The sequence below is a fragment of the Bactrocera oleae genome, chromosome 3 (assembly GCF_042242935.1).
Source record: "Bactrocera oleae isolate idBacOlea1 chromosome 3, idBacOlea1, whole genome shotgun sequence".
In the NCBI taxonomy this organism is placed as follows: domain Eukaryota; kingdom Metazoa; phylum Arthropoda; class Insecta; order Diptera; family Tephritidae; genus Bactrocera; species Bactrocera oleae.
Genome location: NC_091537.1, coordinates 1,807,608 through 1,832,588, shown reverse-complemented (window position 1 = coordinate 1,832,588; position 24,981 = coordinate 1,807,608). Strand labels below are relative to the sequence as shown.

Genomic DNA, 24,981 nt, shown 5'->3' with positions numbered 1-24,981 from the left:
TTGTCCGAAAGAATAATAGAAATTTACAAAGAAAGTTGATTGTGTTCATTCAAATGCAGCGTAATACAACTGTACCGATTGGAATCTCCACTCGGTTGAAATGTTTGCAAATGTACGATATGTGCCGTATATGTACAATGGCATACTGACAGCATTCTACATTTCTGTATGCATGTACTGACATATGTACAAGTACAACAAATAAATTCTCATTCGCTTGATTTTTCTTTTTCTTTTGCTTTTTTTTATACTTTTTCACTAAATAATTGAAGAATTTTATACCCAAGGGCTGCACTGTAGTAAACTTCGCTAACGACTCTTATTTGAATAAAAATTTTAGTAATTCAAAAAAATTTAAAATTGCATTTCTAAAAACATGTGTTCTTCTATAGCAAAAAGATTGTATAGTTGTTGTCGGAGACGTTGCGCAGGGAAGTAAAAGTTTTGAACTGGAACCCAGTGAAGTTTTTTATTACTAGAAGGAAAATAACTCCATAATACTAATAATAATAAAATAAATCCGAAATCAATCATCTCGTGCATCTTGAAGAATGATTGCCTATCGTCTCTTCTTAGCTGAAAATGTATGCCATCAATATTAAAATATGTATATATGTAAATAGAATAGCGAACTCTTCAGTGTCTTCTGTTTACTGTATATATGTATATATATATATAGTTATTTCTAAAATATTCGGTTCCATCTGAATTCAGCGCTTTCTTACTTGCTTTCGTGTTCATACATATACATTCAAATTTTATGGGTATGCGGTTAGTTTGAGTCTTCTTTATTTTTTGCTTTTTTTATTTCAATGTTTTTTTTTTGTTTTTATTTTTGCAAGCTTAATTGAATGTGCAATTTTGCGATGCGCCGTTTATGGACGTACGAACATATGTACATATTTATACATACATATTTTCTGCCAATGAGGCAATTTCGTGTGCGGAGTTACTTCAATTACGCCTATACTAACTGGTGCGATAAAGGCTAGTTGGAAATTAATTTTAACGATTCAGAAAGATATTTCATTTTTCAGTATTACACTAACCGTTTCTAACTAGAAGTGTTTATGATTAGGGTACACATATACATAAATGTTTTCAAAAAAGACAATCTTCATTTCTTCATAGGTATAAGGAATCCAAAATAGAATAATTTCAATTTCAACCTGGACTAAATCTGAAATAGTAACTGACGCTTTCTAAGCCCTTGTTTAGTTGGTTCAATATGGAATCGTCAGTGGTGATCTGAATCTAAGGCTTTGAGCTCACGTGCGATGGACGATGGCCTGTAACTAGTTACTGAGCAGAAACCAACAAATTTGCTTGCACTTGGCGCAGTCACAGCAAATATTTTTATTTTTCCTGTTTTCTGGTTTTTACACGCTTGGTTAGCAAATCTCGACGTTTCGGCCAAATTGATTTTTAATAAAAATCTGTGAAGCGCACAAAAAACAGACGAAATGCAAAAACGCAATCGCCATCAGCGGCGCTTAAAAGCCTTCCAACATGTTGCGCGAACAGTTTGCAACCCACACGCTGAGCCGGTTAAGCGTTTAAGTATCTTGATTCGAAAATCATAGCGCCATCTCTTGAGCATCGGTATCGGTTACAGCGCACTATCTTAATACTTTAATTGCACTCAACGCTTTGATTTGTTCAAAACTTATTGAAAGTCACACCACGCAATTGTCGCCTCGGTGGAATTGCCTTGCTGCGTCCATGCAGCGGACGGACACTTCATTACCAAGACGTGATTCTTAGTCGGCCTACACAAACATTTTGTTTACCGCACTTGAAATCCCAGTAGCTGTTGGTGTGGTTGTTGCTGTTGTTATTATTGTATTGATATGGATATGTCCATATCTGTTGACGTGTAAACGCTGAGTTGATGCTGCGTTTTGTTGTCGTTGCTACACAATTCTTTTGCAGGCCCAACAAAAGCAACAAATGATTGGCAAAACAACTTATTTGCGGCGAAGATTTGTTAACAAAATAAATAGAGAAATCCGCTGACGTTTAAACCGATTGTGGCCCACACGCAAAAATCACTATGAAATGCACTGGAAAAATAAATATTTCTTAAGTAATTAAGTAATCTTCAATAATAAATGCGTCTTTGCCAATATTTCAAATTTCAATTTCCAAATAAACAAGAAAAAACATTAACTTCGGTTGCATCGCAGCTTTAATACCCTTCACAAATACAAAGGCTTCTTACAAGTACTTGATTCCGGTTGTTCTGTTTGTATGGCAGCTATATGATATAGTGGTCTGATATCAGCCGTTCCGACAAATGAGCAGCTTCTTAGTGAGAAAAGCACAGGTGCAAAATTTCAGATCGATAGCTTAAAAACTAAGGGATTAGTTTGTGTATAGACAGGCAACCGGACAGACAGACGGACATGGCTAAATAAACTCAGCTCATAATGCTAATCATTTATGTATATATTTTATAGGGTCTCCGACGTTTCCTTCTGGGTGTTATAAACTTCGTGGAAAACTTAATATAAACTGTGCAGGGTATAAAACTAAATTCCTCTACATTCATTGAAAGTAAATAATATATATTCTTTTAAGATTTAGTCATTGCTTTCCAAGGCTTTGCCTCTGGTGCTAATACATTCGTAATTTATACTAGGCATATAATTAGAAAAATATCTTTTCAAGACCTTCTAGCAGAGTAAATTATGTTTTTTAATCTCAGCGGTGGTGCAGCATGCCTTCAAAATACACTAAGGCTCTGATAGATTTGTCGTGGTTTTCTTCCGTGTATCGCTGAACAAGTGTTGGCCACGCTTCTAATCCGGCTCATTGGCTCTCAGTCGGCTTAAGCCTTTGTAATGGAAATTAAATTATGTTGCTATAGGTGTGGGCTTAACACTTTCATGACCACGATAAATGAAATAGATCTACATTTTGGGGTTTTGCTGTGTGCTAGTTCATATAATTCAAGACATAGTTGCATAAATAGCATAGTATATATAATCATAGTCGTGAAAAGGTTAAAATCGCATAACATATTCATGAACGCTCGCAATTTTTTCAATCAGCTTGATTAGTGTGCGATTACAATGCATACATACAAACGTATATCTGTAATTAGGTCAGAATTTAAGTGCTCAAATGCTTATTTAACATTAATGAGCGCTTTATTAGCTAATTAATCAATTAGAATGAATTATGCAGACCTGTTTTGGGGCCAAGAAAAGGTAGTTGCCTGAAAGATACAGAGAGCCTGACACATGCACATACTTACATACACATTTTAGATGCTATTTGTATGAAATTTTCAAATCTCCAAGCACAGTAATTTACCTTAGGGTGGTTATTGCGTTGCATAGCTCAGCTTAAGTGGCACATCTAGATTTGTTGACTGCCACAGTTATCATGCCCACAAAATAAAATTTCACTTTCGCACACAGTTTCTCTTGTTTTCTCCATAATTTCATAGTTTTTATTTACTCGCACATGTTATGGGTGTATGTACATACAAATGTTTGCATGTATGTATGTACAACGTTGATAACTTTATTATATAGCTCTTGATGTGTGCCATTATTTGGGTAAATAAGCGTGCTTAACTAATTCTTAGGCAATTGCGAAAGTGATGCATAAATAAGGGAAGTCATAAATCAAAAAAAATCATAAATAACAAGTCCACTTGGTGGCAAATCACAAGCTCTTACGACTGGCTACTGCCTTTTAAGCACACACAATCGAGTGGGTTAAGCTAATTACGCTGCTAAATATTGTGCTGATGATTCGCCTAAAAAGGAAGTTTGAATGTAGATTTTTGAATTTTATGTTCTAACTTGAAAACTGAACCACACAAATCGAAAGGCGAATAAACGATGTTTGCTCTCAAAAATATATTTTTTTAGCTATAAAGTAATACATATAAATGATCAGTATAACGAGCTGAGTCGATTTAGCTTTTTTTTTGAGATATCGATCTGAAATTTTGCACACGTTCTGTTATCGCCAAGAAGCTACTCATTTATCGGAACCGCCGATATCGGACCACTATAGCATATAGTTGCCATACAAACTGACCGATCCAAATCAAGTTCTTGTAAGGAATGTTTTGTATAGGTGAAGAGTACTACAGCTTCGGTACAGCCGAAGTTAACGTTTTCTCTTATTTTTATTAATATTAATATATATTGTACAAACTTACATACATATGTTCATATGTAAGTGCATTTTTTCTTAGAACAAAGGTGAAAACACAATCTTTTCTTTAATTTGCATTCATTAGCCAGCTTTTTGCGATTTTTTATAGCTCCGATGAGGTCATTTGATATCTGCATTTTGCGCGTTTGCGTTAATATCTTTGTTTATACTTGTCCACATATCACGAAAGTGACAATGGCAAATATATTCCAGATTTAAAATATGGTCATTAAATTTACAAAAGTTTTATAAATAAACACATGACTTAAACAAACAACTAATTACTAATTTTTATATACACATACATACATTTATATATAGATTGCAATGCAAATGCATAGTTATTTTAAAATAATATTTTCCAATATTAAATACTGGAAATTTTCATAAATATTTGTTATTTGCTTCTGCTGCAAGCAGTAATGCACAAATATAACGGCAATTTTCCTCGTTGAGGCAAAATCGTAAGGCGTATATGTATTTAAGTTTATTCCTCCGATATAGTATATTGCATTGTATGTATAGTATTAGCTTCAGCGCAGATCTGTCGGTTAGAAATTTACAAAAAAGAAAATATTGCAAGAATTCATCCCATCACCCGTATTATATAGAATATTCAAACATGCTAATTAGCTGCATTGCTGTGTATTGTAGCTGAACAAAAACCTGATCGAACAATCAGCAACGATCGGAGAGCACACAACACGCTGGAGAAAATAAACACATCACGTAAAATTCTCTTAAATTGCCACACATTCTCTCTTTGCTTCTCTTAACCTTGAATTGAAGGCAAAACTATCGCGAGTTTTGTCTTTTCACTACTTCGCTTTTAACACAATTGCATTTTTTGTGTCTTTTCTTAAATACGCTCTCACCTCAGTTGTCTTTTACTCTGCTCTCTTCTTTCACCATCATGTTCACTGCAGTTCATTCATAATTATCAATGTCTTTGCTTAGTTCTTAATGCTTTGAGCAATCGTTGCTTGTGTTTTTGTTTTGGTCTGCCTTCAGGTGTTAATCGTCTGCTGCCGATAAGTGTTGCTGTTGCACCGTTTTGGCAGTGCATTTGGTTGCACATAACTTAAATATTTTCATATTTATAAGTGTATGTTTATTGTCAAATATTCGAGATTCCACATTTGTAATCCATATTGAGCGTTAGAACAATAACGGGTTTAGCAATAAAATATCCAATTCTGTCAATCTGTTTGCATTTATGGCCTTATAGCGCTCCATTTGCGGCAACATTGTGCTGGAGGCCAGTAGCATACATACATAGAAACATATGTGTATGTGTGCACTTGCGCACGCTCCCACTAACACGTGCTTCAACATAGCTTTATTGCATTGTAAAACTCGGGAAATAAAAAGAAAAGTAGTAAAAACTCGATTGCTTTCTCAGATTGGATTTGCTCGTACACTCACTTCTTGGGTTCTATACCGACTTCATAGCAGTTAATTACCCAATTGACCCAACATTTTTACTTTGCGGTGATTAGCTGGACAAGCCGCTTTGCCAGAACGTGCCGGTAAAAAATTTAAAAGCGATAGAAAGTAAAGGCGAGCGAGAAATTTAGAATTAACCACTTGCATACATATATATTCGTATATATACATACATACATATGTACATAATATATTTGTTGCACACCAGCAACTTTCATTTTCTACCACTGTGCAACACTGTAGGGCAAACATTTTGAAATACGTTCAAAAACAGGTGTTTCGACATCTGATGTTTCGGTGTCAACTTGAAAAAAAATCATCTTCGTTTAAATAAAACAAAAAACGTTAAAAAATAATCAGCTTCACCTGTAACTATTGCCTAATTATCTCTAAAAATTTTTTGTATACTAGTTAAGTACTTGGACTTGGACCACGAAGCAAATCGTAAATTTCTAGTGCGGAATTCTCGTGTTTCTGTTTTGGTTTTCGTTTTACCCTTTTGCTAACTAAAGTTTTATAAGAAGTATTAAAAAGTCTATCTACAAACATATGTACATATGTGATGACGAAAATAGCGTTAGACGCGTCGTCCAGTGGACCGAAGCTTAATGAGAACTCGGTGAAAATAATCATTACCGCGGGCGACAGGACCACAAAGAGCTCAACAAATCTGCTGCATTGGCTGAGGCGAAGCGTGCGGCGGGGACTGTTTGTGCGAAGACCCAAACGTAAATTATTATTTGTATGCCTATTTGTATATAAGCGCGAACACGTGGTCTCGTGAGTAAGATAACATACAACTATGCACTACAAATAGCAGCAACAGGCACAAAAGCATAATTTGTGTCTAGCTTGTGTAAGCATGTGTCCGGAACTTTATCAACATGTTGACGCAACATGCATACTGCCTAAATGTATGCAACGTTTGTGAACGATTCGGTGGACTATTTTGTGTTTCTTGAGATGCGAAGATTTTCTAATGTATTTTAAAATGCAGAAAATAAAAAATAATAAAAACAATAATAATATTAAAATTTTCCGAATATGAACCTAATATACAACGTAAAATGCAACTTATGTAAAGCAATTTTTGATTGAAATATTTTGTCTCGTTTCAGAAAAACGTTATCCCTCACAAAGTGTTTCTGCCACACCTTCGACCACATCTACGGCAGTTAGCACGCCCACGGGAAGTGGCGGTGGAAATTTAAAAGTGAAAACTCCGCAAACAGTGAAAAAGATTGTTAAAGGTGAGAGCACTTTAGTTACATGGAATGTAAATAACGAAATTTAGCTACTAATTGAGAGTTATTTTTAAATTTAATTTAAAATTTATTAATTTAAGCGAAAATAGCATTTTAAATATAAGTGAATGCTAATTTTCGAAATGGCTAAAGCGTCACTTTCATCAATGAGTCTTATTTTAACAACCATATAAATTTGGTAGAAAGGTGCTATATTAATGATCAATGAAAAACTCCAAAAAATTTTTTATTGCTTAACCAAAGCTACTTGTGCAATCGAAATCAAATCGTATTGCCATTTTCCATGCAAACTTATTAAGTGGAAATTCATTCCTTATGGCTAGTATTGTGCCTATCTGCTTCATAAAAACACTCGTAATCGGTTTGCTAAGGACGGACTGCGTTAATTTGACAAATGTTTTGACACATGTCAATTAATTGCGCAAAAGCGTGTCTAAGTCGTATAAAATGAAAGGAAAATCGAATTAATACGAAACAAACGAGGCAATTAAAATGAGAATGAAGACAACAAAAGTCAATTTGTACCCACCTGATTTGAACGCCTACTTTGTTTCGGAACACCAACGAACACAACGAGTAAATCGTATTAAAAAAGCCACGAAAGGTTTTTATTAGCCATCCAGCGTTTTGTGGTCACTGCTGGCTTTCAGCTCTTGTATACACAAATCTAACTACTTTAGTAGAAAAAAAAAAACGTGGAAATCATGCCGGATGTACATATGTATGTGTGTATATTAGTGTAGATATGCGTGTGTGTTAAGGCAAGTTATAACCCTTTTTAAGATAAGCGCAGTTAAAGTCGAAGACAAAATATATTGGAGTTAAGATTTATGATTAGAAATCTAAAACATGCAGACGTAATGTGAAGATTTTAGCATTTGTTGTACACCGAAAAATTTGGGTCTAACGCAGTTACAACTTAATTGATGGGATACCTAGGACAAACGCGCTGCAATCTCTCTTTTATGAGCGGAAAGGCGTTTTATGGACGTGAAATAAAAACCTATTTTACAATAATTATTTGAATGCACACATTCTAAAGAGTATATTCAAAATATGTAACACTAATATTTATAGTACTTGTTAGCTGTTAATACACAAAAAAACAGGTTGCCCCAAACACAGATGTGTCATTGATTTGTGCTGGAATGCATTGCACACACTTCTTTACTTCATACACTTACCTAAAGTCAAAAAAAAATTAAAAAAAAAAAAACATTAAAATAAACACCTGGAAAAGTTACGAGGTACACAAATGCACGCACACACTCACGCAGATGAACTATAATTTAGCGGTGTTGACAATAAATGTGCGGTTGCTCCAAATAAAAGCAAACAAAGCGCAACACTCGTGCCTTTTGGGTGCCAGTATGCCTTCTGGGCATGCGTGACGTTGCTGCGGTGTTATTTATTTTTAATTTGCTGCAGTTTATGGAACGCGTTTGCGATAGCTTGTTTACTTGCCGAAAAACAGTTTATTGCTCTTGATTACCACTTTTTGCTGCGAAATGTAACAACCACAGGCACTAATGCATACATGCATGTGCACACATACATATGTGTATGAGAATTTTTGGTAGACAACAGATAAGGTTAAAATGTAAGCTATTTCAAATTGTTTATGTAAATTAAAAAAAATATATAAACAATCTTTATATATGTTGTGCGTATGTATGTTAACTGTCTGTAAATTAAAAGTGGAGCAGTTATGGCACTGTTTCATACATAATGTGCATAACTCAGGTTTTGGTAAAATCGCTTGAAACACTTTGAATTATGTGTTTAGACTATTTATTGCTATTTTTTATATTTACAGTAGCTTTAAAGTTTTCAAATACCGTTATTATGCACAAATATATACACATATTTTTATGCTTTTCAAAAATATAATACTAATGAACACATTTCAACATTTGACGCAAAATACTTACTAATTGCTTGACATGATGTGATGTTATGCTATGCTATGTTATGTCCATGCTAGAGATTCAAAGCAACATCACGCGTTTCTTTTAGTTTTATTTATCATATTTACAAATATTTCATATGTGGATTTAGTATAATTAGCTTCTTAATTGATTTTAATTTGTGTTAAAAAATATTTATTGCTGCCCTTAGGTGTATGTAATTATGATTATTTACACATATGCAGACATAATTTCCTGATGCGCATAATTATTAATTAGTGTAACTCCAAATTAAAGCTTATGGCAAACTGCTTTAAAGATATCGATTCGTCTTCAGCGGCGGTAGCACAATACACAGAGTGCATGAATTATTAAGGTTGGGTATTACACGAAAGTTGTGGCACATTAGCGCCGCCTCACACTTAAAAAAATTGATACATTATTTCGTATATTGATTCGTGATGCTTTCACTGATTTTTGTTTTGACAAGAAAATTTCATTTCCTATGCAATGCAATAATACAATTTTCATTGGAATTCAGAATTGTAGACTTGAAAACATTTACAAACGCTGTTGGTGAGGATTTGCGCTAGACGAGAGTGAATATGGAGAGAGAAAGAGAGGGAGAGAGAGATGTATTGATCATTTCGATGCAAACAGCTGATGCGTAGATAGTTGTTTGGAGTTAATGGTTTATTTATGGCCATTTTAGTGCAACTGTTATTAGCATTATCTGGTCTAAATACCGATATCTGCCGTGAGAATTATTAAAGTCCTGCTACCCCTATACAAATATCAATGCGGTGTAATGTCATGTGACAAATGCTGACAGACACAAAGCGCTCAATATAAAACCGTTCGATTTCAAACTGAGAGTAATGCTTTTGGCACCTCATCAACTCAACGACATTGCTTTTGCTAATTCAAGTCTATGCAATTATTCGCATTTGCAAGATATTGCAATGGAATGGCGAAATTATGTTGTGCATAAAAATGTGGTAATGCATGGCAACAGCCCGAAATGAAATTGTAACGGTTATCGCTTGGAAAAACACACAAGGCGAAAATCAGCCTTATCGCGGCAAATTGTAAAAATGGCAGACAAATGAAAAACAAGAAAATTTGTACAACAAAATAGGCAGTTGTAGTCCCGTTATGTTATGGCAAGTTGCAAATTATATGTTTATGGGCCTGTAGAGTTAATGACTTCACCAGTCGGCTATTGATGTGGCAGCGCGTTGAGTGCCACCAACTTCGCGCTCGTTACGGCTTTACGCACCTTAAACACTTTTACTTTTGCTGCAAAATAAAAATTTATAATTTATAATTTTCGTTTATTTTTTTTTTTCAACTGTTGCAAGTACTTGTAAGGTTTTGTATCGCTTTGCAAATTTCACTAGTTTTTTCACGTGATGATTACAATGCGTAACTGCGGGAAGAGTGCTGCCGGAGGCACTCCAATATTTATGTTATGCGCGTCAGCGTTTGCGTTTGGAGCGAAAATTTTCTTTAGCGATTTCATACACTTTGTTGCATTTCAAATCTGCGTAAAATGTTTTATTAAATAAGCGAAATATTCGAATTGAGTTTCGAAATTAAATTTTACATTTAGACGTGTACATATGTATGTAGCTATGCATGTATTGAAAACACCTCAAAATTATGTTTATTGCTGCAATAAAACACCACCGTTCGATTGTAACAAGCTTACTATCATCGAAATCGCTTGAGGAGATTGTAAAGTCACTCGACTAAAACACACAAAAACATATCTGAAATTGCAAGAGGGCGTCCACTATCTAATTTAAACACTATCTATCAATCTCGGTGTTGACCATTCACCTCTTTACACCGATTCGTCTCTGCTAATTTGCGCTTTTGTGTTAATTCACAGCGAAGTAATCGCAATAAAAATTACACAATTAAGCAAATACTCAGATATAAAAATGCAAATTTCGTTATCTATTTTAACATTCAATTCGTTTTTCAAATCGAAATTTTTATACTAACTGGTAAAGCTGTCAAAGTAGTTATTAATGTAATCTTATTTGAATAACAATTATTGCCGCAATTTCGATATTATTTATTTAGAAAAGATGTTTCACAATGATTATGTTACTGTTATCAGTATTGTTTTTGAGATTATTTATGAGACTTCTGACTATTAGTTAGTGGCTTGTTAAGTTCCTTACAGGACCAGTGGTTTCAAAGGTCACCTTAAAGATATCAAACGAATATCAGACATAACGTTCATAAATAATTGGCTAAGCGAAAGCTACGTACAAAGTCAAGCTGGCAATCGGTCGAGTCGCCATACAATTCGACTGAAAGTGTGCTCACGCGTCAAATAAGCTCTAGGCCTATTGAAAAAATACAAAAGTGGCATTTGAACATCAGATTTACATTTTGTGTTTATATAGTATATATTTATAGATGTAAATGTAAAGTGAACGCATATTGAAAGCCTCAAATTATTATTAATTAATGCAATTAAGATATTGTTGCAATATTACGCTTGCTGGGAGCATTTTAATTAAAGGGTAATTTAAAGCGAAATATTGTGTTGAGTATAGATAAATATTTGCTAACACATACATACATACATATGTATATTCTATGCTTATATTTAATTTGCTTCTTGATATGAAATGTCTATACCTTTGTACTTACTTACATACTTGTGTAAGTGTATGTATGCAGCAGAAATCAAATTGCCTTCAAGCTAATATAATTAAAATTTATTTCCTATATTGTGGGCGCATACTCACATGCCATATTTACTGAAGAAAACACCGAGTATAATTGCACTTATTGTGAAAAATCATTTGAGCGTAAATTTGCAGCTCCCAACAATGTTGGCGGGCGGTGAATTGCTGATTGCAAACACAATTTTATACCAGTACACACTAACACATACATACATATATGCGGTCGGCACACATATAATATAATATTTAACATATACTATACCTAAGTATTTGCATTTGCTAAAACCTTCTTTCTAATAAATAAAAAAAAAAAAAATTCGAAAACGTTGCGAGAAAAAAAATTGCTGCGAATGCTAACCTGCTGCTTGATAACACATTTCTCTAGGCGGTATTGTTTTATGGTCACAACTGATCATTATCTGCATGCTTTCGCTATTTGTGTGTGGGCCTTTGTATTATTTGTCTGCATGCCCTAAAAGGTATCACTTCGTTCCCAACTAAGCCATCGTTAAACGTGTGGAAAATTTTAGTTGCTCTCAAATAGTTTTCAAAGTTTCTAACACAAATGTATTAATTGTTGTTGTTCAGCAGTTTGAGAGCAGTAAATTCTAAGCGGCGCAGTGACTTCTTTCAACAGTTCACACTTAATACATAAGTATTCAAGAATATAGTTCTAGATAACGGTATTGTTCCGTTTCTTTACACAGAAACGACGGTAATTTTTATCTACGCCTATAAAACCACATATAAGAACAATTTGGACTGGTTTCTGATAAAATTTGAAAATATTGTTCGAATTGATATTGAAGAGTTTGAGAGACCGAACGACAACGCTCATAAAGTTTTAAATTTGAAAATTAAATTATTAAAGAAGAAAATTATTGAGCTCTCCGTAAACCCACATTGAAATCGTTTATTCGATAAACATTTTCTTTTCTTATTTTACGCGCAAAGAAATTGCTTATCACCAGACAATGACACTTGTTAATAAGTGTGGGGGCTGCGGTAAAAGCGCGAATGACAGGTAAAAAGCTCGAATTGTGTTGCGGTCATTAAATGTATGTATTGAGTTTTTATTAATTGGCCGCTTTGAGAAAGCGATTGTAAAAGTGTCACCAAGCAGTCAAATAAAAGAGAATGAAAGAAAGAAAATAAAGTGAGTGAAAACAGTTTACAAAGCAAAAAGCTGCAATATTATAAAGTCATTCACAGATAGTAGGAGCCGCCAGCGCTTGGCGTGTGAGGAATGTAGAAGAACTATTCAATGTACCAGTAAATTACACGCCCTAGTACGCCTACAAAAGATAAAAAGATAAGATGCCTGAAGAATCCGAGCTGTACCATAATTTGTATATAGGAACATTTGCTATCGAGGGCTAGTTAAGAGCGCGTAGCCTTACAAAGTACTTGTGTAAGACTAAATACCATTATCTTATCATAACTTCGTTTAAACAGAGGCACAGTTAAAATATCTAGGCTTAAATCCATGAGCATTTTTTGTTTAAGAGCTTTGTCTAATCTAAATTACTCTATATAATACCTAGAGGTTTTTGGTTTATTGCAGTAATCAGCATTTCAGCACAAAGCATGCAGGCAATATTTTTAATTACTGTCACTTATTTTTCCATAATCTAGTTGTAAAATCAAGTATTGACCCTGTAATAATCTTCCACATAGCAATAAAATTTTTGTTACGTACATATTTTTTGAGATGTGAGTAAGCCTGTCTTAAAAGCATTATAACTTCTCGGGTTCACTTTATTTATATGCTTTTTGTTAGACTAAATTTTTAGTAGTTCACTTGATAGTCGTAAAGTAATCGATTAGTTTTACTATGATTCCAAGCAACTTTTCTAATAATACAAATACATACACAAAGCATTTACGCATTTACGCACTTATGTACAAGTTATATATGTATATATGTATATTATATATTTTGCCATAAAGTACGTACTTTTGTATGTGCAGTAACTTTATATTTTCTACTGCCATTTTCATTTCGGTGTTGTTCGTAACATGTAAGCGCAGTGTCGTATGTGTGAGTGTGTGGCAGTGTACTGAGCTATTCCATTTGCAGTTATTTTGCCTTGTCAGCTGAAGTCGTGATTTAGCTGGTTAGGCGACTGCTCGTCGAACCGACTGACTTCCTAGCTGATTGAGCTGTGGCTGGCTTTTTAAATCACTCTCGACCATTCAAAGCAACACTGTTTACCGCTACGAGTCATTACGGCGTCCAGTACTGCTAATTCCGAAGCAGCTGTGTGAATCGCTTTGTGCGCGCTACGATTTTACAATGTAACAAATAATGAAAACTACTAGTTAAAACAATTTTGAACGCATTACTCTTTAGTGGAGTGGCTCACCTCGCTTTGCTTACAACACCAGCTTGTGGAGCAGAGCGAATGCGAAGGCAAACGCGAACTCCATTCATAAGCTGCGAAGAGCTGAACGAAGCAGAGCTGGAAACCCTCATTGGCAATAGTAACACAGCGACGAACTCAGTCGTCAATCAGTCAGTCGGTAATTTGCGGCGCTATTGTGTAGTTCAATGTTGACAAGTTGCGGACGGTTTTCAAAAAACTAATTAAATAAATTTTGAAATTAGAAAATTCGACAAACAGTCTTTAAGCCAAGTTGCTAAAGTTTTTTTTTTAACTATTTAACTTTAAATACTACAAATTGTGACGTTTAATGAAGTGCTTTATGAGAAGCGCTATACATGCAGTGCTTTCAAATCGGTTGTATAACAGTTGACAGTTTGTGTGCCAGTGTAAATATTCAAAAAGGATACATATGGCCCGTGGTAGTATGTAACTGTTCGTGCACAACAATGGCCTGCCTCAACTTTTCGCTCACGAAAGGCTCGTCCACCAGCTCTCTCATTGTGTCGCGCTCTCTTGCTGTGCACTAACAGCCATCCCCAGTCAGGCAGCGCCCGCTCGTATGCTCACAAGGATACATTAGCTGTGTATGCCGTCTGCTAGTCTAATAGCCACCCCCAAAGCAGAATACTTCATGTACATAGGTACACGCACATATAACGGTACACACATACACGGACTTATTACATTTTCCAGCAGTACGCAAAAATGGGTTTGAATGATTTCGTCGCATTCTTCTACGGGTCGGCACAGAACCTGCAGACGGTTACGGCAACAACGGCTGCTCCGGTCACATTAGCTGGTGGTGACCATCAAACGAACGGTATTTCGGGTCTCGGTCTCGGTCTTGGTATCTTGCCGCATTCGGTGCAAATGTTGAAAAATCGTAAAAACGCAAAAACGCCGAAAATTAATTTAAACGATTGTCCAAGTGATGTGAAGTATGCGAAAAATCTGAAATCAGCGCCACAGCTGTTGGCTGCGCTGACCGCGCCAGGTAAAAACGCTGGCGCTGATGCTGGCATTGGTAGTGAAAGCGTAGCCAGCTCGGGCGGTGGCAAGTCGACACTGTCAGCTGCCTCGGCTGTGTCCATGCAGTCAGCAGCGCCGATGGTGACAGCGATGGGCTCCGCGATGGCCTACACCAGCGAATTGGATTTGTATCGGACATCAGGCTTGCGTAAAAAGTCATCATTCATATGGAATTCATTTCGTATGCCCCGCAGCAAGAAAGGTGAGTCACGTGACGAACTGGTCAACTCATGCAGCGGTGAGGCAGCCACACAGTGTGGCAGCAAGCCAGCAACTCAGCGCGCTGTTGCATGTATCCATGCAGACGTGTGAAAAATCAATGAACACTGAAGCTGCGGCATGTCGGCTGCTTTTGCCGCTGACTGTCACTGTTCCAGTGCGTCATAAAAAACGTGCATATGTGTAAGCACTGGCGTGCTGCGCACTTATGCTGCCACTTGTGGGGAATTGTTTCGTCAAAACTAAAATATAAATTCACACGCTCGCTTGGTTTACGGCGTTGGCTTCATTTTTGGCAGCTTTTTCTAATTTTACGTTCGCGGTCTTTGCTGAAGCCATCAGCTAATCTGCGCGCTATTCATTTTCGCTTCGTGGAATTAACAGCAGTGAGCTATAAATGGCCAAAATATGGGTTTTTGTGTTCAGCATTGCTGCTATTGTTGCGCAAAGCTTCTTTCTGCGCAATCTTTTTTGTTTTCGGTATATCAGTGGCAACAGTGACCCATTTTTGGCAAGTTGCCTGCCCCACGTTGAAAAATGAATTCAACGTTGAGCTTTTTTGATAAATATACTTTTAAGATGAATTGAAAACCCTTGCCGATTTAATATTACTTTACTGGGGAAAGTGCCCACTAAGCAGCTTGTAGCTGTGATGTTAATTTGAATGTGTATGCGGCAGCAGTAAAGCGCCTAATATACTTTTAGTTAAAAATACTGTTGGTTACACCAATTCGTTTAAAAGCGAAAGGTATTCAATGTGCAAATAAGACACCGAAATTATTGTTCAAGTGTCACAGTCGTACGTATCTGGACACCTTAGTTTGCAATACGACTTTTAGCCAAAACGCAACGCTTGGTTCACACAACATGACCCAGAAACATTTTGAACTTTTTTACACTGTAACAACAATTGTTAGTGTTGTTGTATTTGACATCCAACTCAATTTAAGCTGGAAAAAAGTGCAAAGTTCATTGTCGTGCGTTGTTCGGTAATTTTTAACTCGAAGTGTAGCGAATGTTGCAAGAACTTAAACTTGGGTACTTAACATATTTGTATGTTTGTTTGTTTGTATATGTGAAAAGGGGCTTGCTAAATCTCTGCAAAAGAAGGGGTGAATGTGCTCATTGCTTAACTTATTATTGAATATGCACATAAATAAGCATTTGCTAACTATAATAACAATAACAATAACAATATTGCCTCATTTCGACAATTGTTGAAATGGATTTGCCACTCAATGTTAACTGCTCGCACTAAAGTCTGCTTTGAGCAATCTTAAGTATTCGTTTTTCGTGCTTGCCTTCCATTTATTCGCACCAAATGTCAAACAATGCGCCGGTTGCGCTATATTTGCATAACGCAAAGTCTTAAGCTTAATATATGTAAATACTATGTTTTTATGCGGCCAAAACAATGTAATTATAAGATAGAAAATGACGTAGATATGTATAAATACGAATATGAGGCACTGGTAGCATTTGATGCATTTTCCATTGCTACTTCTTAACGTAAAGTTTCATTTGTTTTATTTTATACACGCGTGTGTAAAATTGCACCAAAAGCAGCAGCAATTATTGCTATCATAAATTCGGTTTTAAAACTTTCCTTTGGCACTTCCGCTCTTGGACGTCCGCATTTAGTCGTGGATACATTTGTTTAATAACTTGTAGACTCCCAAAGTAAGTGGCCAGTTCGGCGGCTTGCAGTTTACTTTAAGCTTTTCCACACACACAAACACACACACACACAAACAACTTGTTTAAATAGCTGCAATTAAAATAGCGTTAAATTCAGAGGTTTCACAAAACGCGTGAAGTGTTGTTAGTTTTTACTTTACAAAATAAATTTGCTCGGAACGAATGGATCGCTTGTAGGAATATCGTTTCTTCAAGTTGATATTTGTGAAAATAAGTTCAAATACTCTATAAATTTTTTGTTTTGCAAACACTTTCCACAGCAGCAATAAAGCGTATTCTACTTAAGCCTTAATAAAAATTCTAATCTTCTTAATTTTTTATAAGTGACAAAAATTACAAAAATATATAAAAAATGTTTCACACTCTCTCAATAATTTTATCGTTAGTTAAGCTATTGTGAATGTAAATATGTACGAGTGTAAACACATTCGCATTTTGTTTTATTTGCTAGTTGTGTTGAACAACAAACAACCAAATTATGTCAAGTTAACAGCGATTTCGTAATATATAAAACACACTCCGGCCTGACTGCTTACTTATGTACATATGAATGACAAATATATAAGTCTTCTTTACAAGTTATCGCATATACCTATAAACACATACATATATACATATCTGGTATATCAAAGTATAACAGTTAGCAGCAAAAAGTTCATAGTTTCGCAATAGCAGAAAGCAAAATACCGCGGAGAAATAACCGTTAATAACTTTCTTCTTCACTTTCGGCAGTTTTTTGCCACTTTTTTGCGTATCTATGTGGTTCATCGGCATTGCATGCTTACCGCCTCTGGAGTAAGCCCTAAACCACAAGCTAAAATTGGCACAAGCGGCTCTTTTGTTGCTGCAAGACCTCAAGACCCATCCCTACAGCTTTATAGAGACTAATAAATTACAAATTTAGTTGTATAATAGCTGCAAAGTATTACATATGTATATATGTATGTATGCACATATACTATGTACAAACCCTGTATACTAGTTGCATGTTGTTAGTCCTATTGACGTTTGTATAATTTACATACATACATATGTAGGTATCTATATAAATATACATATTTATATATTTTTTCAATGAATTTCGCTATTGTTGTATGCTTTTGTTGTGACTTTTTTGCTGCCAACATTTAGCGCGCATGCGTTTCATTTATATACAAGCAAACACTTTAGAAAATTCTAACAACAAAAATAGATTTAAGTTCGTATCTCCACTCTTCGGCATAACAAGTCGTCCTCACGTCCTTTGCCGAAATGATTTAACAATATGCTTAGTTATGTATATACATAGTCTGCATAGTCTTATTTCCTTGTTTCTAAGTAGTTGAGCCGGTCAGTCGGCAAACAATATACTTATATAAGTACCAACAACATACTACTTAATGATTATGCAAAGATAAATATTGTTATAATAGCTTTTTCTCAATTAAAAGCCATATTGATTTATTTCACTCTAGTTAATTCTGGTATACCGATCTCTCTTAATGCTCGAACTAGCTCATATATTTATGATTGTTATCATTGTTATACCGAACAAAAGCTTAGCGACGACTTTACTGTAAATTAATTCCTGGAATTGCAGACCGCTTTAGTGCCATATTTTTAGAATTTTCTGCAGCTTTCTAAGTAGAGAATATCTTGAGGCCTTCTATTACTGAGAGTCCATTTCAACTGCGCAGTAAATTCCTTATAAGCACATAGAAAAAGTTGCACTATTGCAATTAAAGCAGAGATATTTTAGGATGAACGGTCGTGTTGGTCGTGCTTTAACGATATTTTCGGAAATCCTTGAAACTTTCCGTTTCATTTAGCGGCACATCTGCTGCATTGTTTTAACCCCACACAGCGTGTTTGTGTAAGTATATGTGTGCAGTTGCCATATCAGCTTATCTGCGGGGGTTTTCGAATTGCTACCAAGTGTGACTCATCATCAACCACCACAACCGCCCGTCCGGCAATGCCATGGGTACATCACCACCCCTAATAATTATGCTATACTGCAAATATACACGTAGTCGCATTCGTATTGCGTATACGCTACGTACGTGCGATATGTGCAACTTACAGTAACAACAATAAAGAAAAAGCTGAATTACAGCAAAACTTTCGTACGTTCCAGAGGCGGCGAGAGCAGTGCCTTATGCGAAACATTGGTGACACACTGACACTCATCGAGAGCACAACAGAAGTGTACGTGATTAACTGTTCTAACTACAGTGCTTATCAAACTATTTTGCTAACTGTTGGCTTTTAATTCTTTTGCATAAAAGTATTGCAAGTGAATACATAAGCTTTGAATAAAATTTAGAGCTAGCGAATGTTTATTTTGTTGACATATTTCTTTGTAGATTTCTCAACTTATCTTCTTCAATGTCGATTTAGTTGGGCAATCACAGCATATTAACGAACTTTTGCTCTTAAGTTGTGGCAAGAGTTCTCCGTGTCTTCTATTTTACTTTGCCTCTAACAATTACAGCAATAAACGGGCAGCTCAAGTGGATTTCTGATCTGCAAATTTATAAATAATTTCGCTCTTTCTGTTCACTGTTTACCGTTACGCAAATATGAATTATGCCACATTGTTGATTGAAAGCAAAACAACAAATTTTGCGCTTTTACAAGTTATATAAAAGATACGCTTAACTTAAGGCAATAAGATATATAAAGTTTGATTTTCTAGTATTAGCGAAGAAAAGTGTGCGTTGTTCGTTCGCTGTGCTCCATCATTAGCTCAGTTTTAATTGAAGGTTTATAATTTTTACACAGTTCATTTTGCATCAGTTTTTCTTTTTCCTGCAACCATATGTATGTGTGTGTGAATGGAGAACTTCCGTTTGTTTCGCTGCCTTTCCTCTTACGTACATATGAATTTTTGCTACGGCGCCAAAAAGCTTTTCTTCCATCAAACACTTTCATTTCTTGAAAAGAAATAAGATATTGCGATTTCTACCAACAAAAGAGAAAAAACCGAAATTGTGCTTTAGGCTTGAAGTTTTCACTTTTGCTTTGTTTGTGAATTTTGTTGTTCATTGCAGTAGCAATACTTTGTTTCGATACGTAAACAATAATAAAGCTCGCATAGCTACATAAGTACATATGCAAAAGGTTCAGTAAACTCACTTGGACATTAGAGCTGGGCAAATTGCTGTTATTCCATATTTTGGGCTGTACTTTTATTAGCGAAATTTTTACTACAGATGGCTTGTAGCGATGTAGAATAATGTACATATGTTGTTGTTGTGTTTATGTGTGTTAGGAAATGCTCAGTAAGAAATTATAGTTTATTATGCTGTTAGTTGAAGCGTTAAGTACAACTTTTTGGTTGTTTCCTACTTCCAGGAAATGTTGTAAACTCTACTGGCATTACTTTGTTGTATGTGCTTGCTGCGAAGCAGTTGTAGTACAATTAAACACAGAAAAACCCTAAACTGCGATTGCACCGAAGCTATAATACCCTTCACAGGTGCCTTTTTTATAGCATGATGTGGTATAAAAAATAACTTTATTCTGACTTTGATCGATCAGTTTGTATGGCAGCTATAAGCTATAGTGATTTGATCTGAAAAATATGTTCAGAGAATTCGTCAAGATAACTTGTCAAATAAAAAAGTTTGCCAGACAAGGGCTTGAGTTTGATTGGTCAGTTTGTATGACAGCTATGCGCTTTAGTTATTCGATGTCGGCGGTTCCGACCGATATCTTAAAAACTGAGAGCCTAGTTCACGTATATACAGACGTACAGACAGACGGGCATAGCTAGATTCAGCTCCTAACGCTAATCATTCATATAAGTACATATAATGTGTATATACTTACTTTATAGGGGCTCCGACGTTTCCTTTGGGTGTTACAAACCCAAAGTTGTAAGGTGGACTTAAATCACTTTGATATCTTGTTATTGAATTTTCCTATGCTAAAATTATGAAGCGGCATGCTAATTAATATCAAACATAATCACACATACATATATAACTTTTTTTTATTAGTTTAAACTATATAGTTACCTATTCGCATTAAAATCATAATAAATATATAACACGCACTGGTGTTTTTACTCTAATTCGCCATCATTTCATACCATACATATTCGTTAAAATTAATTAACACTAATTAATAATGTGAAAAGTGTAAACGCAACATTAATCAACGGTATTTTGGTGAGCAACAGAGTGTGACTCCAACTTTATCTCACGCGCCTATGAAACTGTGGCAGATAAGCGTACATGCAGCACTAAAACTAACAACAACAATCGTGAAAGAAATCATAATTTGAGAGAAAACAATAAATAAACAAATAATGCCAATGAAACCGATTAGCAACAAAAACCATAACTATGTATATTAGGGTGGAGCGAATTTTTTTTAAATTTGTTTAGACTGAGGGTAAAATTTGTAGATTATAAAAAAAGAAAATTTATGGAACATTTTTTTTTTAACATCAATAAGCAGCCCACTCACTTTTAAAGTAAATTTCGAGTTAAATTATGAGTCAAAAACCGTCAAATTCGGTAATTTTTATATAAATGGGAATTTTTTGTCCAAAAAAATTTTCACTCGAAATTTACTTTAAAAGTGAGTGGGCCGCCTCGAGATGTTAAACAAATGTTTTTTTTCCAAAAATTTTCTTATTTTATAATCTACAAAATTTTACCCTCAGACTAGCATTAAAAAAAAATTTCATTCCACCCTAATGTATATAGACAATACCGCACAGTTTGAAATATGCAGCACTCTGTATATATATATGTACAACTATAGTTTGTGATTGAGTGAGCGCATGCAGCACACGAACAACATGCGGCATGCAGAAACTGAACCAAAAGCTACCATTGCCGTTGCTTGGTGTTGCTGCATCTGCAGCGCACTGTATGTATGTGTGTGTGTACTCTAGTGCAGCCGATCGGCTACATTAATCACTCGTCGTTTTAACAAGCAACAAGTGAGCTCAGCTGCTACCGTTGCGAACAACAGTTGTGCGCAGACTTTGCGCCTCGCCTAAACGCATCACTTAATGGCAGCCAGCAACGGTTAAACTCAGCGTTCGCGGCTGTTGGACCGATTACTGGCCTAGTTGCAACCAACACCACCGCCACAATTGTTGGCACCGCCGCACTGCCTGCAACAAGTAGTGAACAGATCGGCAACATGCCATGGACCATGGGCGCAATGTGAAGCACAAGTGTTCGTTCGTTTGTAAAATCGCTATTGGTTGTTGCCGCTTGATATCTAATGTTTGCCTTTGTGGCAGCAGCAGCATTTAAGCATCGATTATCGACATGATCAATCGTGCAATAAAACAAATACCGTTTAATTTATTGCTACACTTGTAGTGGGAACGCAACATAACTGCACATTGAATGTGTTGCATTTCGCACTTGCAAACATTTGCAATAGTGTGCTTGTTGTAGCCATTGACCGTTGTCTGGTTTGTTGTTGGTAGCGTGCGAGGGGGCGTATGAGTAACATATGTGCATTAGCTTGTTTGTTAGCTATGCGGCAGCTATTTACGTACTGTAAGCGCTCATATTCAATGTATAACTAAAGATCGTTAGCGGCTATTCCAGCTGCCCCTGAGCATAATTGAGCATCGCTGCTGCTTCGTAGTCGACTGGCTTTGGCTCAAATTTCATATTGCTTTTGTTGATGTGTTTAGTTTATAGCATCCGTTAGTTGTGCACTGTTCCGTGCCATTCTAATATGAAATATATAGCAATAAATAACCTGTTCTACATAGCGTATTAAGCTAACTATGTATGTATGTATATATGTATGTTTATGACTTTATGTAAGTAGCTTAATTGTTGCTGTGTTTCAAGCGTTATTGCGCATGCCCAACTTTTAATTAAATTAAACTGCTTGTTACACTAATTTCCCTTTCACAGCTACTCGCTGCTGTGCCCACCATTCCACACCACTCCGCTCTCACTCTCTCTCTCTCTCTCGCGCAAGCTGGCAGACTGCAACGCGATCGCTAGTAGTAGCAGTACGTTTGTTCTTGACTACTTGGTGTTCTTTTCGATTAGTAAACTATGTCAGCTTTAATTACTTAAGTAGCCATGCTTGGTACGCCTTACGCGGTAAAAAGTCCATAAACAAGTTTCGCGCTAAATTTCAATGCTTTGCTTCGGCTTGTTGACACTTTGCTTCGTGATTAATGCATTGGCAGCACTGGCTGCTTGCTCTTGCCTTTATTGATGCGCGCTCGCTTCATTTGCGCCTCTAACTTGCTTTTAATTAATGACACTACATGCGTTTGTGAAGACCCGGTGGGTTTGATTTACAGCTCTGTATAATATCACTAATGACTTATTGGTAATTAATACTGCGTTTAAGAAATGAAAGAGAAATAAAAGTTGGAAAGCCACTGGGGAGTAATATAATTTTTTGTCACATTAATTTTGTTGTATTTTAGCTTTCTATATGATTTCGAAAATTATTTCACAAAATCTAATATTAAATATATAATAGAATGGAGCGAAAAAAATGCTTAGTTTGCTTAGCCTGACAGTAAAATTTGTAGATTATAAAAAAAGAAAATTTTTGGAAAAAACATTTTTTTTTAACATCGTCTCAATTTTTTTTCACATTCATATAAAAATTACTGCATTTGACGGTTTTTGACTCAAAATTTTTTTTAACGCTTAAGGAAAGTATGTTGTTGTTTAAGACTTTTTTTAAAACTCCACTAATGACCACAAACAATTTTTTTAAGTTGATAACTTTTAATTGGCCAGAAAGAGGACTCTCCACAGCTTCTAGAACACTTATCAAAATTTTTTTACGAAATAAAAATTTTAACACGAAATTTACTTTAAAAGTGAGTGGATCGCCTACCAAATTTTTCCTAAAATTTTCTTTTTTTATAATCTACTTGAACCCTTAGGCTTTTTTCGCCCTACCCTAATACATAATAAATCATAAAGTATAGTATTATATATATATATAATATATAATTACACAATGTTTATGGTAGTTACTGTTGTGTGGTAAATCAATTTACTAAATAAGGTTACTTTTCAAAAATACTGATAGTATTTTATAAGGTACATTATATGAGGTCGCCGTTTCGGTAATTTATATAATTCATACAATTTCTTAATATACATATAATCTCAGATTACTTTATATAGCTCACAAAGTTTGCGTTTCGTATCTCTGGAGATTAGAATGTAGATGTACAATAATATTTAGTAATATGTTCAGCGGCTTTTGAGTCAGAAAATATAGCAACCAAACTATCTATTTTATACACACGCAACTTAAAACAGTTGGAGATTTCGTGATTTCGACTTTTCCTCGCGATATTTTGTGTGTTTACTCTTGAGTTGCATTACTTCTTCTTGTTTGGATAAAAATACTTACGAAATTTGTAACACAACATAAACGCTTATCAGCAGCCAAATAATTGTATTTACAGCAGCTTTGTGCTGATAATCAGCCTGTCGTGCTCTGATAGTCAGTTATGTTTTTAGAAAGCAAGATGCTCTTCCAAAGATTTCGTATGATTCGCAGATGCTGTTGAGGGTTACAGTCGACAAAGTTGCGCTTGAATCGTGACGAAGTTGTGACAAAATTAAACAAAAATAATAACATACATGAATATAAATATATAATATACCACTACTAGAATAAAATAAAAAAAACAGTTATTACATAAATAACCTAAACAATGACTTTCTAAGTACAAATCTTGACTTCAACTAAATACGCGTTTTGGCTGCTATTACTCTGTTGCTGTTTAGTTGTGTGTGCATAAATTAATATCTACGTATATGGTATAGATTTAAAAGGAATGCATTTTATGCACAAAAATATTCGCATCTGAAAGTTGAAATAAGTTTCTCTTACAAATCAATAAATTTTCGCGAAAAAGTTGGTGCATCATTTAATTAAATAATTCTGAAATTGCAGCAGTTAAAAAAAGATTTGCTAATGTTTATTAAAAACAATGGGTTTTCTTATATTGCTATCTTCATACATACACATTACACATATACATTAGTACATTTGTGTGTGCGTAATTTAGTGTCAAAATCAAATTAATTGCGTTCGCTGTTCCCAGTAGAACTCTAACCCATCGTCTACGATTTTTATGACCTAAGCAGCTCCGCTTTCAAGCGTGAAAACATTTGCTCACACATGCACACAC

At 35.2% G+C, this 24,981-nt stretch overlaps 1 protein-coding gene across 1 annotated transcript in view; it reads left to right on the top strand.

Annotated features, from left to right (window-relative positions):
• The window catches only part of toc (toucan), a 108,868-nt gene that overhangs the window by 66,169 nt on the left and 17,718 nt on the right, over positions 1-24,981 (top strand). Inside the window, exon 5 of the mRNA XM_036369386.2 lies at positions 6,741-6,872. Coding sequence (XP_036225279.2) covers positions 6,741-6,872 — 132 coding nt within the window. The remainder of the gene's footprint in view (positions 1-6,740; positions 6,873-24,981) is intronic.